At 43.2% G+C, this 17,553-nt stretch overlaps 1 protein-coding gene across 2 annotated transcripts in view; it reads right to left on the reverse strand.

Moving 5' to 3' along the window:
- Ipo9 (importin 9) overlaps nt 1-14,812 on the reverse strand; it is a 46,983-nt gene extending 32,171 nt beyond the window's left edge. The window contains exons 1-4 of one of the 2 annotated variants that reach the window (XM_028764654.1): nt 14,608-14,812; nt 4,006-4,067; nt 3,708-3,794; nt 2,959-3,160 (exon numbers count right to left, since the gene is read on the reverse strand). In XM_028764654.1, coding sequence (XP_028620487.1) covers nt 2,959-3,160; nt 3,708-3,794; nt 4,006-4,067; nt 14,608-14,770 — 514 coding nt within the window. In that variant the 5' untranslated portion in view covers nt 14,771-14,812. Of the gene's footprint in view, nt 1-2,958; nt 3,161-3,707; nt 3,795-4,005; nt 4,068-10,314; nt 10,416-14,607 lie in introns of those variants that run through there. The other variant, XM_028764655.1, reaches the window with a different exon arrangement.
- Nucleotides 14,813-17,553: the final 2,741 nt, after the last annotated feature.

Consider the following 17,553-nt stretch of genomic DNA (forward strand, 5'->3'; position numbering starts at 1 on the left):
GGTGCAAAGAAGAGTCTCAGAACAGATTGGCTGCCTGGAAGAAGCAGAAACCAGGCAAGCTTCCACAAAGAGATTTAGAGCAACTGAGGCACCTGGAAAGGACAGGCTCCAACCTGCTGAGAGGCCTGTGCAGTGTGCTCCAGGTTCCCATCTTTGGGAGCTGTCACCTATGCTGGGGTGGGCTTTGGTGATGCAGCTGTCTTTGAGTCATTTCTGTTCCTATAAGTAACCCCTCACCCATATTCCTGTAAGTAGCCACAATAAAATTCTGCTGAATTCACCACGTTGGACTTGGGTGGTGGTGTCCATTCTTTGGTCTGTTGTAGGCTCCCAATCTGGTGTGTGTTGCATTCCCTCAGGAAAGGTTTTGTCACATACCATATGTATATGTGACACATGCTCATAGAAGCCAGAGTGTCAGAAGCCTGCAGCTAGAGTTACATTAACTGTGAGTTGCCCAACATTGGTGCTGGGAGTTAAACTTGCATCCTATGTAAGAGCAGTATGTGTTCATAATTGCTGAGTCATTTCTTCATCCTCCGATCAGTATTGTTTTTTGTTTTTTTTTTTTTTTTTCGGATCAGTATTGTTTAAAGACTTATTTTTATTTTATATGTATGAGTGCCTGTCTGCATATACATCTGTGCACCATGTGTGTCCAATATCCACATAAGTCAGAAGAGGGAATCAAATCCCTTGGAACTGGAATTACAACTGTGAGCTACCTTGTGGATGCTGGGAACTGAACCCAGGTCTTCTGCAAGACCAATAAGTACTCCTAACCACTGAGGTATCTTTCCAGCAGCTCCAGATCAGTATTTGTGGAAGGATTTCCTACTGACTTTCTCTAGGGGAATGAATATATGACAGAACTTACAAGGACCAGAAAACTCAGGCCAGACCTACGGATATATGAAAGTAAATTCTGGAAGGACTGATAAGTCAATCAGTCTTATAAGAGATATCTATCAAAACTCCTTGAACTAAAAGTTAAAATTTTCTCATGAGAGAGAAAATAAGGAAAAAGGTAGCAAAGAATATGCCATCTCTGAGCTGATTGTATTATGGTCAGGATTGTATAGATTCTTTTAATTCTTATTTAATTATTTAATTCTTATTTCTACAAAAACTTTATCTGACTATTTTTGTTATTTTATTATTTTTGTTTTGGTTGTTTTCAGTGCAGAAGACTGTACCCAGGTCTTCATACATGCTAGACATGTGCTTCTAGAACTCAGACACATCCCTAGCCCTATCTCACTAGGCTTACTTTTTTTTTTTTTTAATTAAAGACTTGTTTTTAAGTATGTGTATTTGCATGCTACATATGTGCTGGTTCCTTCAGAGGGTGGAAGATGGCACAAGATTCCCAGGAGCTGGAGTCACTGACAACTGTGAGTCACCTGATTTGGGTTCTGGGAATTGAGCTCAGGTCCTCTGGAAGAGCAGCCAGAGCAGCCAGTGTTCTTTTTTTTTCTTCTTCTTCTTTTCTTTATGCAGCCAGTGTCCTTAACCAAAGCTATCTTTCCAGTCCCTTAATTGAAAAAAATTTTTTACATTTATTTGCATGTGTGAGGTCAGGAAGCACATGCATATGAGTGAAGGAGCCTGCTGAGAGGTAACTGGGTCTGGAGCTGGAGTTACAGACAGAAAACTGCTGCAGTGTTAGAGGCAGCTAACAGCACAGAAGTGCTGGGAACCTAACTTGAGTCTTATGGAAGAGCAGCAAGCATTCTTAACCAGTCAGTTATCTTTAGCCCTGACTATTCTTTTGTTCTATCTTTAAGACAGGGTTTTACTGTATGGCTCTGGCTGGCCTGAAACTCACAGAGATCTCTGCCTTCTGAGTGCTGAGTTTAAAGGCGTGTACTACCACACTCAGCTGAACATTGACTACTCTTAATTTCTCCCTGGCTGAACTAAGCAGTGGAGTACAAGTCTTTGAATTTAATCACTTTCACTTCATTTCATGTGTTTATATATTATTATTTAAAGATGAAACTACTGAGGCATTTTCAAGAGGATATAGAGTCAGCTAAATAGGAAACAATACCCAAGAATTATATTAAGCCTGATAACTAAAGGTTACTCGGTCTACTACTACATGTCAACTATTATGCTCAACATTTTACATAGATTAGCATAGGTAAACTACCAAAAACTCCTCTGTGGTGGTTTGAATGAGAATGGCCCTCATAGGCTCATATATTTAGAAGCTTAGTCACCAGGGAATGGAACTGTTTGAGGAAGTATAGCTTTGCTGGAGTAGGTGTGGCCTTGTTGGAAGGAGTGTGTCACTGGGGATGGGCTTTGAGGTTCCAAAGGCTTATGCCAAGTCCAGTGTCTGCTTCTGCTGGCAGAATAAGATATAAAGCTCTCAGCTACTGCTCTAGCACCATACTTGTCTGCTTCCCGCCATAATGATCCTGAGCTCACCCTCTAAAACTGTAGCAAGCCTCAACTTTACCAGAGTTGTGTTGGTTATGGTGTCTCTTCATAGCAACAGAACAGAAATTAAGATAGCATCTTAGAAACTAAGGCTCAAAGAGACAAAGCAAAGTGCCAAGGTGGAGTCAGAATAACAAACTAAAAATCTAAGTATTTATTTGCTATGGCATTCCTGTATATTCCTGTGTATTTGTATGTGTGTGGTTTTGGGGCTTGAACTCAGGGACTTGTGCATGCTCTGCCACTGAATCATACACTCAGCCTACGGTATCACTCTATAAAGATTTGGAAGTATAAGTAGTACTATGCTAACTCAATCCCTGGGAAAGAATCAATAGCACTTCTGTTGGCTATAGAGATAAAAACTAGAAGAAAAACATTTACAAAAACCTAAAAGAGAGGAGAAACACTTAAAAGATCCTTGGTCTAGGCCACATTATCACATAGCTTCTAATTGTTCCCCTCTCACTTAAGGTCCAAGTACAACACCAAAGGAAAGGCTTCTGGTACCTGTCAACACACGCATGGCTCCATGGACGGCATTTAAGTCTCCGCTCACCAACATCTCCATAAGCAGGTTGAAGAGTTGGGGCCAGGCTTCAGGCCAATCCCAGTGGGCAATGGCAGATACAGCATAGGCCACACTAGAGCGCACTTTGCTTATTGATTCTCTCAACCCATTGGGTAATAGCTCCCGGATAACAATTTTTGCCTGAGGAGAAGGAAAGGACACTTGTCATTGATCAGACGGTAAGTAGCAGGCTTTGGGACAATCTTCATTGCTCAGTCACAGTAGCCACATTTAAGAGTTCTCTGCCACAATGATGCTCTCATTGGACATCATACATACAAAACATTCCCAGAGTTGTACAAGGTTCTAACCCACTAGAACTTATATCTCATGCTTTCTTGGATACTCAGAGTGGTTGCTTAGCAATTGTACTAAGAAGCATTTTATTTAATTATTAAGCCCTTCGAAGTTGGTAATTTTAATTCTAACTTTGTAAACTTAAGTGACTGAGTGTTTATAGCTAAGTATGTCCAATGCTCTCGTGGCCTGCAGAAGGGCAGAACGGGATTTGAACACAGCCCATCCTGTGCACACTTGTAGCACAGCACTCATAATGCCACCCAATCTACTTTCTTCCTAGTCTTGTTTTCTGGTGTCAGGAAGAAGTGTCGTATTAGTGCTGAGTGTCTTAAGACTATCTCTCAAATCTTTGTAGGTAGATTAGCCACACGTAACCGTTAGCCTTTACCCTTTCTGTAGTTTCCGGAGGTCTGAACTTCTCTGATTGGGCACACCAGTGAGTTTCCACATACTGTTTCAAGATGACTGATGCCAGCTGTGAAGACAATAAGCCATCATGTGCAACAAGAGGTAGGACTTATTTTTACATATAAAACTACATTTATGGTTTGATATATTTGAATCATCTAAGTCTGTACAAAAATCATGTTTTATACATTGTTCTTATTCCTTCTCCTTCCCCTAAGAAAGTTTCTAAGTTACTGAGTGAAGGGAAAATACTTATCAATGGGTCACCCTGGACTTACCTGACGGATTGCCAGTGCCCCCTGAGGATCTACAGTCAGCTCTGCCAGGTGAACACCAAATTCTGAAAGAGAAACATTTCCTGTGAGTCTAAGGATACTCACGAAAGCCATAGCAAACCACTGAGCTCTAACCTTGAAGCCATAAGGAAAGAGCTCAAGAAAGCTGATCCACTGCTCCTACAGTGCAGCAATTTCAGGACCTGTGACATTAGACTTGAGTAAAGCTGGCTCAACAGGCTTACCCTAAAAAACCAAAAACTAAGGATTGCAGAGAACAGTTTATAATGTGCAATGTAAATTTTAGAAAAACAAAACAAACACCAGAATTTTGCCTAGGTTAGTTCTGAACAGGATATTCCTGCCCCAGCTTTCCAAGTGCTGGAGTCATAGGTATAAGTCAAACATCTGATTAACAGTCTTGAAGTGCTTATTGAAAGTATGTTATAAACTCTCACTATCAAAAATAGACCCATTTATATTTGCAAAGTAATCAGCATTTTATCAAGAATGTAAGGTCAGGACTGGAGAGATGGCTCAGCGGTTATGAGCTCTGACTGCTCTTCCAGTGGTCCTGAGTTCAATTCCCAGCAACTACATGGTGGCTTACAACCAACCATCTGTAATGTAATGCCCTCTTTTGGTGTGTCTGAAGACAGCTACAGAGCACTCATACACATAAAATAAAAAAATAATTCTTAAAAAATGTAAGATCATAATTTTATATCTCCCAATCTAGGATTGTATAAGACATATAGTTGCCATCAGCCACAAACACTGAGATGGTTGTAAATGTGAACAATACCTTACAATTCAAATTTAGCATGAAAAACAAGTATCTTAATAATGTTTTTCTTGGCAACAAGAGTTTCACGACATAGCCTTGGCTATACTCTTATAGAGCTCCTAACCTCCTTCCTGGAATGCCAGAATTAAAGGCATGTACAACCCTACCAGCCTTAACAAAACAAAACGAAACCAAAAATTGATTATACATGGGAATATTTGACATATGCCAGGCTAAATGAGTACAGTACTTAATTCATTAACTAATTTTTAATTAATTAAGTCTTTTTTATTAATTCATTTTCTAGACAAGGTCTCACCATGTAGCTCTAGCTGGCCTGGAACTCATTAAGTAAATCAGGCTAACCTCTGTGTCCAGAGTGCTGGGTCTAAAGGTGTGTGCCACCATGACCAGCCAGTATTAAAGTTATTACTTAGATTTATCTCTATGCGTATTAATCTGAATGAACGTATGTGGCCACATATATTCAAGTACCAGTGGGAGTCAGAAGAAGGCATCAGATCATAAGATCCCCGAAGCTAGAGTTACAGGCAATTGTGAGTTTCCCCACATGGAGCTGGGAACCAAACTCAGATGTGGTTCTGGAAGGGCAGTAAGCATTCTTAACCACTGTGCTATCTCTAGCCCTAAGCATTAAAATTATCTTTACCCATTTCTTTTTTTAAAACCTCTTTAATATGGCTGGTAGGAAATTTAAAATTTTATGTCACTCAAATCACACATCTACACACGCTACTGCCCCTGGCCCTCTAAACAAAGCAAACAACCTAGCAAGGTCTCTAGATTTAGGCAAGTTTCAGTTTAAATCGTGAAGCCACCACACCTGTCCTTAGTACGTTATTTATCCTTTAAATCCACAAAGAAAGAATGGTGGTGTCATTATAACAATCAATCCTATGGAAATGGGTCTAACGAAGGGATGTGGTTAGCCCAAGCCTCTCACATTGCAAAAACTGTACCATTTTGTTACTTATTTTTATTGCTCATTATTCTGTAGGGCTAAAGGGTTTCTTCTAGTAGTTCTAGGGCTTTGTTTTCTTACATTTAGGCTCGTAAGTAATCAGGGCTTGTTTATGCAGTTGTCTCAGCCCCATTTAAAAAGTTCATTTAGCCAGGTGTGGTGGCTCACACCTTTAACCCCAGCAAGGAGGCAGAGGCAAGTGGGTCTCTGAGGCAAGTCTGGTCTACAGAGGGAGTTCCAGGACAGCCAGGCTACACAAAGAGACTATCTTTATTTCCTCTTCTTTTCACATACTGCATTTAGTGAGATAGGATCTTACCATAGTCAAGGCTCGCCTTGAATTGGCAACATATCTCCTGCCTTGACCTCTTAAGAGCTGGGATCACAAGCCACCAAGCCCAGACCACTTGTTTTTCTTTTGGACAGTATTTAACTGTAGTTCACGGTGGCCTTTGCTTCAAGCGTCTTACCAGCTATGACTACAAGTGTGGAGCAGCAGCCAGCAGTGTTCTTGCATTTTGACTCTGACCTCTCACATAATGCCAGATGCAACCTTCTACTTGCAGATTCATGCCAGTATACAAACTGTACCAGATTTTGAAGTATATCAGATTTGCAGAGCAGGGGTGCTCGTTTTACTTGGTTTCCATAGGTACTTGTGTAGGATTTTTAGACTTTCTGTCCTATAACTGCCTTTGTAGTTATGTGTCTGTGCCACAGTGTTAATTATAGAAACTTTATGCAACGTTTAAATGTCCGGTAGAGCTTGTCCCTTCTGGGAGTTTTTCTTTTCAATGTTATTAGTTACTCTTCACTCCCTGTTTTTCTATACAACCCTTAGAATCAACCTGTCTAGTTTATCCATGATGTCCTTTTGATTGAGCTAATTATGGTATCTTTCTAGTTTGATCATATGTAATACAGACTGGAGAGATGGCTCAGCAGTTAAGAGGACTTAAGTGTTCTTCCAGAGGACCCAGCTTTGATTCCCAGCACCCACATGGCAGCTCACAATCTGCTTTAACCCTGATCTTAGGGATCCAGTGCCCTTTTCTGGCTTCTGAGGACACTGCATGCACATGGTGCACAGACATACATGCAAGCAAAACATCCCCCAACACACAACAGAGAAAACCCAGAGTATCATCTAGAGAGGAATGACGCACTCACATTATCCTGTAGCAGATTCTTACAGTTCCTGTTTGTTTTATTCCAAATTACATCTTTTTGTTTGGTTGGAGTTTTTTTGTTTTTGGTTTTGTTTTTTTTAAGTTTTCAAGACAGGGTTTCTCTGTGTAACAAGCCCCTGGCTGTCCTTAACACTCCATTTATAGACCAGGCTAGCCTCAAACTCACAGAGATCTACATGCCTCTGCCTTTTATGTGCTGGGATTAAAGGTGTGCACCACCACCACCTGACTCAATGCCTTTATTTTTAAATGACATTTTAAATTAATTTATTTCTTGCAACAGGAGGGATGGAAGCTGAGGCTTCTTGCTCATCAAGTATTCTGCTGCTGAGCTAGCCTGCAGCCTCTCTAAGTTGCAGTTCTTGGTCCTTTTCTATGGCTCCCAACCTGTCACTCATGAAGAATAAGACTGTCTATAAAACCATGATAAAATGGGGTTTCCTTTTAATACATGTATTAAATGCTTAAATCACAAACATTTAAAACCTTCAGAAGCATCTCTATGGATACTGAAATTCACCCTGATTCATAAGATTATTTTAGTTAGTTCAGATTCTGGGTAAATATAAAAAGCCCTCTTCTTGCAATAGAAGAAACAGGTGTGTAAACCCAACCATGTATGAGTCAGCTTTTAGAATGGGCTCTATCAAACACACATACTATCTAAGAAGACCCTTGTTTTGTTTTTGAGATGGGAGTCTCACTATTTCTCACTCTGTAGACTAGGCTGGCCTCCAACTCAGAGATCCACCTGCCTTTGCCTCCTGTAGTACTGGGATTGAAGGTATGTACCACTAAGCCCAGATGTATTAAGACATCTTAAATGCTAACGTTTAGGTTTAATTTAATGGGAGTCATCTCACCAGAACAAGGTAAAATCCACTGTTTTTAAAAGAACAGGTAGCCCAATAAGATAGTTCAGCCAGCTAAGGGAACTACCATTAAATCTGATGCCTGAACCTGATCTCTGGAACTCACATGGTTAGAAGGAGAGAACCAACCCCAGTAAGTTCCTTCTGATCTCCATATACATGCCATGGCACAAGCCCCATCTCCATAAACAAACAAACAAACAAACAAACAAACAAACAAGAAGGAGACGGAATACTTCTAGTAAAGGCACCCACACTTGCAATTCAGATACTTAGTGTGATAACGGACATTAACCTCATGCCTGCCTTGAACCTAAACGGTCTTGGTCTCCCTGGTTCTTGGTCTTCCTGAATGGGTTCTAATGTGTCTCATGCAACTTCCTCCAGAGTGACCTACAAACATAAGCTTCTTGGAACACACAGAACTTTCTTTTAAGGTGCTATTTAAATAACATTTATGTGGGTTTTAAAAGTTCTTGGCAAGAGCTTAATTTTTGGATCATTCCCATAGGGACAAACTAGAATGAGGCCAAAATAAGCAAAATATTCACTCAGACAGCATGAAAAGACACTGAGGAATAAGACTTTTTGAGAAGGTTTTGAAATTTGAGTTTAAACTCTAAAGCTTGAATAAATTTGAATAATCACCTTTGCAACAAGAACACCGATGTTCACGGTTCTAGGGTGATAACGAGGATGAAGGAAGGGAAAGGAGTCACATACGTGTCTCTCATCACCAGTCCACGCAGGCGCCAAGCAGAAGACCCAGCAGATACTCAGGAACACTGCACACAGGTCTGGGACAGCTGAGGTCCTGTGTCATTGACTAGAGATTGTCAAGACTACTTTCCAGAGAGAAGCTTCCATGAAAAGTTTTTTGGTGTCTGTGCCAGGAGGAAGCAGCCCTCTAGTGAGGATCACACCGCTGGGAGCTTCTCTGCCACAGTCCTAAGGAAACTGTGTCTGGTAACCTAGCAAAGACACACCTCATACTCCACTCAGCAGCTAGGCAGTAGAGGAGGTCGAGAACTGAGATTAACTTAAGGTTAAGATCTACATGGAGGGCCTAAGAGCAAGTCAGCCAAGGGTCTCCCTCCACCTACACAGATTTTAACATGAATTTTCTATAAAAGTTTATTCCTTCACCTAAGAGAGAAGGTTGAAAGTTTAACTAATATGAATGCCTGTTTAAGAATTTCCTGGGAAAGACGACTTGCAGACTAACTTAGCTAATTAAGCAAGATTTAAAACAGAACGGACAGAAGACATTCTCTTCTCTAAGTTCCCAGAGTTTCTAAACCGTTAAGCTTCACATTTTAAAGACAACAAAACAAAACAAAACAAAAGCCCACCCAAAACCTAATTTGCAGAAGGCGATAGTGGGATATAAGAAAGGAAATTTCTGCCTACATTGCATAGCTCTGAGAAAAGTATCATACTAAACCTGTAACTTACACAAAAGTTGATGAAGAACTGTTTCCAACGACAGTGGTACTGATAATGAAGTCTGCTATAAGGCTAAGGCAGAGAATGAAAGACAGTTTGTTTGAAGTTGAGAGTGTAATCAGAGGAGCAAACAAACAGCTGTTGAGTTCACTGCTTGGCAGAACCACGATCAACACAGGTGCTTTGTCACAGAGTGGATTTCTGTCCAAGGGCAGAGAACCCCAACTAAGGTAGTATGGAATCTCATTTGAAGACTTGTACTGACAGAATCTATACAGTAACTTTTGAAAAAACAAAAACAAAACAAAGCAAAACAAAACAACTAAGTATGTCTGTTAAAAAAAAACAACCAAAATTTTAATGAAAGCAGAGAAAACACAAGAGACACATCCACTGGACTTTGCTTGAAAGAGACTAATTCAGATTAAACTAAGATTCAATCTAAGACACTGAACCAAAGAACACTAGGAACTCTAGGATTCCTAGAGCCATTTCGTCAGGAAATACATTTTCCTTAGCTCCCTCTTCCAAGGTGAAACAGGGACAGCCTTCTTTGGTTAGTGGAGATTTTTTTTTTTTCACCTGACTACCGGGTGCCTCCACTTCAGGCAGACATCCCCTGAGCTTTCTAAGGAACCCTTCTCTGACTTTCTAGTCTCATTTTCAATATTAGACTCATTTTCTAGTCTTTTGGGTGTTTGTTCTCCCTCTCTGGTGATCTTGGCCCTACTTTCTCTTACTCTATTTGGCAACAAATATCTGTGTAAACTTTGGCTTAAAAGGAAAAATGTAAAAGAGGGCAGGGAGGATAAAGGAGAAGTTAAGAAATGCACACTACTGCTCTTAACGGTCTCTGAGAGAGACTTAAGATTTGCCAGTGCCTTGACAGCCAACCTTGGCGAGAACTGTGAACAGAGAACATCTGTAGGAAAGAGTTTTAAGCAGCACTCTGGAGAGCCCCCTATCCTTTCATGAGGATAGGTAACCACCACAAAACCATAGCTTAAAGGGGGGAAAAAAAATTCTACCACTGGCCTTTTTCCGAGCGTGGCCGCCTTCCGCTCGGTTCAGTGCCCGCCACATGCCCAGGAGTGCGTCTGGATCCTTGCGGGGTGCCCTTCGCAGGTGGACAGTGCTTATGCTATACTGTAAGAAAGCCAGAAAAGTGCCCATGAGAACCAGAAAGGATTTCCAGCCAGTAGGATCATCTCTCTAGGCGTCTAAGATGGGAAAAATCATCACACATGACTGAGCAGCATCTGTATGCCAGGGAATCATCCGTATCCTCTGGTTAATGCAATGGTGGGAGATGGGAAGAAATCATGTATTCTCTGGGGAGCAAGGCAGAAAAGACTGGGCTGGGACTATAGCTCAGTGGTAGAATGCATGCCTGGCTAGAATGCATAAGGCCCTGGGTTCAACCCTAAGCACAGAAGGAAAAAGAAAAGAAAAAGAAAAAAGACAAAAAACGTATTAAGAGCAAATGGTGTGTGTGAGTGGGGGGTGCGTATGTATTCATTTCTAACAGACAAAATAAGTAACAAGAGAGAAGAAGACTTAGGTCTAAATCTAGTTATTCTTACAAAAATCTCAGCTATGTTAGCTAGAGAACATAGGACTGGACATAGAAGTTACTCATTCCAACACTCAGGATGCTCGTCTTAAAGTAGGAAAGTAAACGAGGAAAGAATTCCATTATGGGATATAAGAAGTAATGCATTAATATGCCAGAAACAAAGCGGTGACATTCTGAAAGTAGTCTTACCATAAGCTGAATTAAAAAAGAAGAGGAGGAGGAAGGAGAAGGAGAAGAAGTAGTGGTAGTTGTAGCTGTTGACAGAATATTAAGATTCAGAGTCAAGAGACCTTTGGTAATCTATGACATCTCTTGTCTAAAGCCCATGTTAGTGAATGCTTGATATGTCCCTGTAAGTACTAGTGAAAGAATTACAACAACATGCTGATAAATAAAAAACCTCTTACTCTCTGAGAGTACAACTAAATTTTCACAAACTCTGCTAATCGAGCTCACACTCACAATCCTCTTAAGAAAGGGGACAATTATCTGCTGAATACCAAAGGAATGCCAGACTTTCTACTGTCCCCCTCAGCTCAGGGCTGTAGACCTGGCGAGGTCGTAAATCGCATCATCTCTGTGGTGTACTGGTGGCATTTCCTCCTCTGTGAGTGACAACAAGGGTCTAACTATAGACCCTTGAGAGTCTATAGTCTGCAGGCTCCCCAAGATCCCAGTGTTTAGTGAAAAGGGCAAGAGCAGGAGTTCAAGAAAACCATCCAGGACATCAGGGCAATCCAGCAGGAACTGGGTGGATCTCTGACACACAGTTCCTTAGCTTCTAAGAATATGTGTTCACTTTGGATGTGAAAATTGATAGTGAAAATACAAGCTGGAAGATAAAGAGAATGATCTGGATGTAACTTTTGCTCTATTTCTTAAGAGGAGTGTCTATTTGAATCTCATCTATAGGACTGGGGATGTAGCTAGGTGGCAGAATACTTGCCTAGCATACACAAGGTCCTAAATTCAACCTTCAACACTAGAGGGAAAATTCTATTTCTGATATAATTTGGCCAGAACACCAGCCTTTCTTGCCCTTCCCTCTATGAGGTAACAACTGATGTGCCTTTCCCCTACAAGTTAGAGATCCTTGCAAGTAATGTTCAAGAGCAGAGCTCATCAGCTGGCAGTCAAGAAAGGTACGCACCTTTCTGGCAAAAATAACAAGTCACACAGCTGGCAGTGGTGGTGTACGCCTTTAGTCCCAGATTCAGGAGGCAGAGGCAGAGGCAGGTGGATATCTGAGTTCAAGGCCAGCCTAGTCTACAGAGTTCAAGGATAGCCAGGACCAAAACTGACTCTAGAAAATATAAAACCCTAAGATTTTATAATCCACGTGGGTCCAGTGTCCTATGTCTATGTGAGGCAACAGCAAATGGCTCATGGTGTGGCTTTTTGAGAGGGCACAGGAACTAGATCATCTGATAAGTTACTTGACCTTGTGCTCTACTGACACAGAAAATTATCAAAACACAAAAATAAGACATCAACTCTCATTAACTTCAGGTTTTAAGGAAGATGTTTTAAATGACCAGAAAGCAAGGCTCATCCTTCTGGAATAAACCTAGGACTGAAAAGAAGTTCCAAGGGCGCGAATCATTTACTCACTTGTTTGTAAGAAAAGCTCCTTATTTTGGCCCACGGGAGCTTCTCATCACAGGAGCAATTTCCTGACAATCCAAGGCTAAGGAGCTCGTGAGCTCTCCTAGGAGACCAGGTGCTGTCATCTCATGTAAGGACGGGCCACAGCTAAAGAAGCTGTTAGCTTACCTTTAGAAAGTATCTCAGAGAGTTTTAGCCAATATGTAAAATTGGAGATGCTCAGGACCCAATGGGAAGAGATTACTCTTAAAGACCACTCCCTGGAAAGACTCCTAAGGAATGAACCACTCTCTTCTAACTAAAAACAGGTACAGAAGGGGACAAGACTATTTTAAAGCCATTGAAGAGTCCACTATACTATATTCAACTCCAGGCTTGATCCAACTCTGTAACCACATTCTACACTTGAGTATGTGCCTCCCTACCAGGCCACCATTCCTGTCAGAGCTTGCCCCTCCCTCTCAGCATGCCACTCAGCACGTTATCAGTAGGTTACAAGGACAGGAGGGAGAACTGAGGTGGCCTTTATCAATTTATTCATCAGCGACTAGATGGAAATTCTGTACTTTTGATTTCAAGACTCCAAAGGATGCGCACCAAGAGTAGGCGACAAGAACTTCAAAACGATCCCAAGAACTTTATAATTGGTTTTGCCCTAGATGAGGCCATAGCATCTGGCTGGAGCTGAAGAAGAAATCAGAGCAAGACTAGAGCTATTGTACAGTTTAAACATAAGCCCGCCTTTCACAGAAAGGTGTCAGCCATACATTTGAGGGTTAGCTTGAACACTGGGTGTCATTCATGGGAGGTTTAACTAAGGATCGGTTTGCATCAGACCAGCAACTAAATGTAAGTAACAAGTTAAATTTAGTAAGGTTTCTGCCTATCAGCTTTCTTTATACTGAGGGAGGCAGAGGCGTGAAATGTAAATTCAAGGAATTTGACCTAGAAACCTCAGGTCAAGTTATGCACTGCTTTCCAATAGCTTTCTCCCACCCATGCTTCCCTCTCTTAACAGAATCTGGTACATTATAAAACTACACCTGGCCTTTTAGTCTCTAACCTTTTAGATCCCGAATCCCAATAGTCCCAACATAAGGAAACTTTCCTTCAACAGTTGGTCATATAAGAGAATATAAAAATTAAATTCAAGGGAGGTTCCCCTCACCATTCCTTTTCAATAAAAATAAGTCCCGCAGGAGCATTAATTCAAGGCTTTGAGGGTGGTTGGTCAAATATGGAAACAATCTTCCATATTTTTGAAGATGCCTAAGTTTAAGGAGCAGTGAAAATATTCCCTTGAGCTTGGGGATTCCGAGGATCTGGAATTCCGAATCAGATATGTTTCTTACATAAAGACTAAGGAAATTTTATCCTTCTTTCTATTCTTTGTAAAATAGGCCTGCTGAAAGGCCACTAAACAGGAAATTAAAAGAAAACGTCAAACTAATAGTTTCTTCTCTAACACTTTAAAGAACATAATGGGAAGATGAGAACAAAGAATCTAAAACAAAGGAAGATCGGTTCCTGTACATGGAAATGTACAGTATTTAATAACTGCCAATAAGTCTTTAAAAGAAAAAAAAAACTGGGAAGCATGGTCGGGAAAGTGAAGCGTCGTATGCATCGAATTGAGTTGATTTCTAGAAAAACATGAGGTGTCTGAACAACCAGCCAGATTTAAAACTCTGATGCAGAAACTTGTTTAATGGTGGCCGCCTTCTTAAGGGCCTTACCTCTCGCTAGTCTCTAGCTCCCTTCCCAGATCCCACTACAATCGAGCTGGTGAAGAAAACGGCAAAAGACCTCGTCTTGGGCTCAAATATCATCCAGATTGCGCGACACCGACAGCACCACGTCGAACTCCATTTCTGTCCTCTGTAGAATCCAGCCACTATCTATCTTTTCAAGTCTTCCCCCACCTCATCCCCGCTAAGGCTCCACCTCCCCCGACCCTTTCCTTTCAGACGCGACACCCTTCTTCTAGGACTTTCACAGCCACCAGCGGCACCCCCACCCCCACGTTTCCTAATCCACTCCTGACGCCCACCTCTCCTCTGGCTCAGGATCCCCAAATCCCTGCGGTCAGCGGACTGTGCGGCCGGCCCTGGTCCGAGCCATCCTCGTGAAGGTCCCGCCTCACTCACCCTCTGTCACCTCCAGCACCTTAATCTGCTCCTCTGCAGCCGCCCGCACCTCCTGCACGGGGGACAGGATCCCAGTGAGGGTATCCACCAAAGCCTCTTTCAATCCCTGTGCCACTGGACCCGGCAGCCCAGAAGCCGCACCAGCTGCCGCCGCTGCCGCCATCTTTCCTCCCCTCAGCCCGCCAGCCCCGCGGCCGAGACCCGCCACCGAATGACGGCTCCCGCGTACGGCCAATCCGCGAAGCCGCGCCTGCGCATCGATGTACGCGGGAGCGGGAGGGGGGCGGGGATAGATCACAACCTCCGGAGACAGCGCCTTCTGCTGCCGGAACCGAACCGCGCTTTGCCCGCAAGGAACGCTTTGGACCTGTATGCATACAGAATTCCCATAACGGTTTGTATTAGTCCTGAAGTCGCACGCGCTGTTAGAAAACGCGCCTGGAATAAAGGCGTGTAACTTTTATTCCAACTGGGACGCTCAATAGAGCTGACACTGATGGCAAGGGAGCGGGTGAGCTAGCCGTGAGGGTGTGAGCACAGAAAGCCCTGCACCTTGACTGCTGTGGATTGTAGTGGGCACGGAAGAGATGTCCTTCCCCTCCCCCTCACTCCCATCACCCCTCTCTACCTGCATGATTCTAGGCTTAGATTTAAGACATGTTAGGACAGAGGTCGGGCTTTAAGGAAAGGGGTCAGAATAGCATCTTCTTTAAACTAACACCCCTCATCTCAACTAAAAACAACAGGGATTCAATTGGGTCCGTTTAGCTTTAGAGATCCTAAGATGCTGAGGACAGGGAAAAGGAGACATGCAGGAAAACTGAAGTGAAATTGGCGATGGGGAGTGATCACTTTAGAAAAAATCCAGTTTTCTAGCTTTTTAGCTTACATGATCCCAAGATCAAAAAGGGCTGTCCAGGGGAGAATACCTACAGGTGAAGGAGAATTTCTCTAGAATGATTTTTTTAAAAATATTATCCCTATTTGTCATTATTTTGTTTTGAGACAAGGTCACATGTGGCTCTGACTGACCTTAGACTTGCTCTGTAGCTAACACTGGTCTTGATCTCCCTGATCTTGGTCTTCCTGTTTTTATCACCCCCCACTGCTGAGATTACAGGTATATGTGCCACCACACATGGCTCTAGACTGACTCTTTATGTGACTACTAAGAATGACTCCCTCAAATATATAACATTACTTAATTTTAAAGAAGTGTTGGGGGAGGCCCAAGCACCTGCCGTGGGTGCCATGATGGATGAATGTGTGATGGAGAGATGAGAAAGATGGAGAGTGTGGTGGGGATGGAGAAAACCAAGAAAACCTTTCTCTGAGGAGAAAGGTGGAACTGGAGACTTGAAGGTGGTGAGGAATAGGGGGATATGAGGAGACCATCCTGAGGTCCTGGCCCCGGCTACCCGCAAGGGGCATGTCTGGGTTCCTGGTCCTGGTGCAGCTGTGGTCTGTGTCAATGTCTGTGGCCTGAATTAACATCAAAGGCAAAGCAGATGTCAGTGGTCTGGGCTGCCACCAGAGACCATGTGGATATCTGAGGAGGGTACTGCCAGGGGGAAGGGAGACATGCTAATCTGAATGGCTGTACTGACACTTGATGCCATGGGGACATCTGGACCCATGCTGCTGCTGGGGTCCACATGTCTGGGTCTGAGGTCCTATGGCAGCCAGGTCTATGTTGATATCCCAGGCCTGTGTTACCACCAAAGGCCATGCAGATGTCTCCAGTCTGGCCTGCTGCCTGAGGCACTGTGCTGAGCCAACTCTGACCCTTGTCTGGGCAGCATAGTAAAGCTGACCCTGATGGCAAGGGGTAAGCTAGCCGCGAGGGTGTGAGCACAGAAGGCCCTGCACTGTGTCTGCTGTGGATTGTAGTGGGCACGGAAGCGATGCCCTTCCCTCACCCCCTCCCCTCTCTACCTGCTGCAGGTGGGAGAGCTGGCCCTGCTCCTCACCAGCTGTAGCACTTAGGAGAGTGAGCCCTGCATTTTGCGTGGGCAGCACAGTAGAGCTGGTGCTGATGGCGAAGGCACAGGTGAGTCTTCCTTGAGGACATGAGAGGAGAGTTGAGCCTACCTCTTGTTGGCCGTGGCTTTGTGGGAGCTACCTGAGGCAGTGCTGGAGAGCTTACCCTGATGGTGGTGCAGGGACAGGAGAGCTGGCAGGCTGAACAACTCAGCTACTTCCCAGGCCCAGATCCAGGGCTTTGAGTTGGCCTACCCTAACATCTACCCCATTTATGATCGCTGGAGCATGTGACAGGGCCAGTCCTACAGATCCAAAGCTCCAGGATCTCCATGACACAGTGCAACAATGGGATATCTGAGAGGAGTCCCAGTGAGGATCCAGTAGTCAGAGTGTAGCAGAAGCCAGAGGCCCAGAAACAGACCAATGACTCACTGCAGTGGACATTGGCAAGTAAAGATGTATGGACAAAAGGGTGTACTGTGTGACATACTGTGACACACTACAGCTTCCACAACTAGATGTTTGGATTTTCTTGTTTTTCTGTTTTATTCAATTTTATTTGGGGGGGGGGTTTGCAAGGATGGAGGGAAGATATGAAGGGGTGGGGAGAAGAGTAGGATTGGGGTGCATGATTTGAAATTCACAAAGAAATCAATACTTTTTTTTTTAAAAGAATGTGTCTTGTGTGTGTGTGTGTGCACGCATGTGTGCATGTGCTGTGCACTTGTGCATGGGCATATGCCTTGGGATACCTGTAGAGGTCAGAGGACAACTTAGTGTGGAGTTTATCTTTAGCCCCCTTTATGTAAGAGTGAACTCAGGCTGTCAGGTGTGGCAAGTACTTTACCACCCCCTGAGCCATCCAGTTAGCCCAGCATTCTTCCCACCACCACCCCTCAGGGAAAGCATGACTGGAGGGCTAAGAGAGTAAGAGTACCTTAATATGGCTAACAAAGGTAGTCA

Source organism: Grammomys surdaster, unplaced genomic scaffold (genome assembly GCF_004785775.1).
Source record: "Grammomys surdaster isolate TR1022 unplaced genomic scaffold, NIH_TR_1.0 145, whole genome shotgun sequence".
NCBI lineage: Eukaryota > Metazoa > Chordata > Mammalia > Rodentia > Muridae > Grammomys > Grammomys surdaster.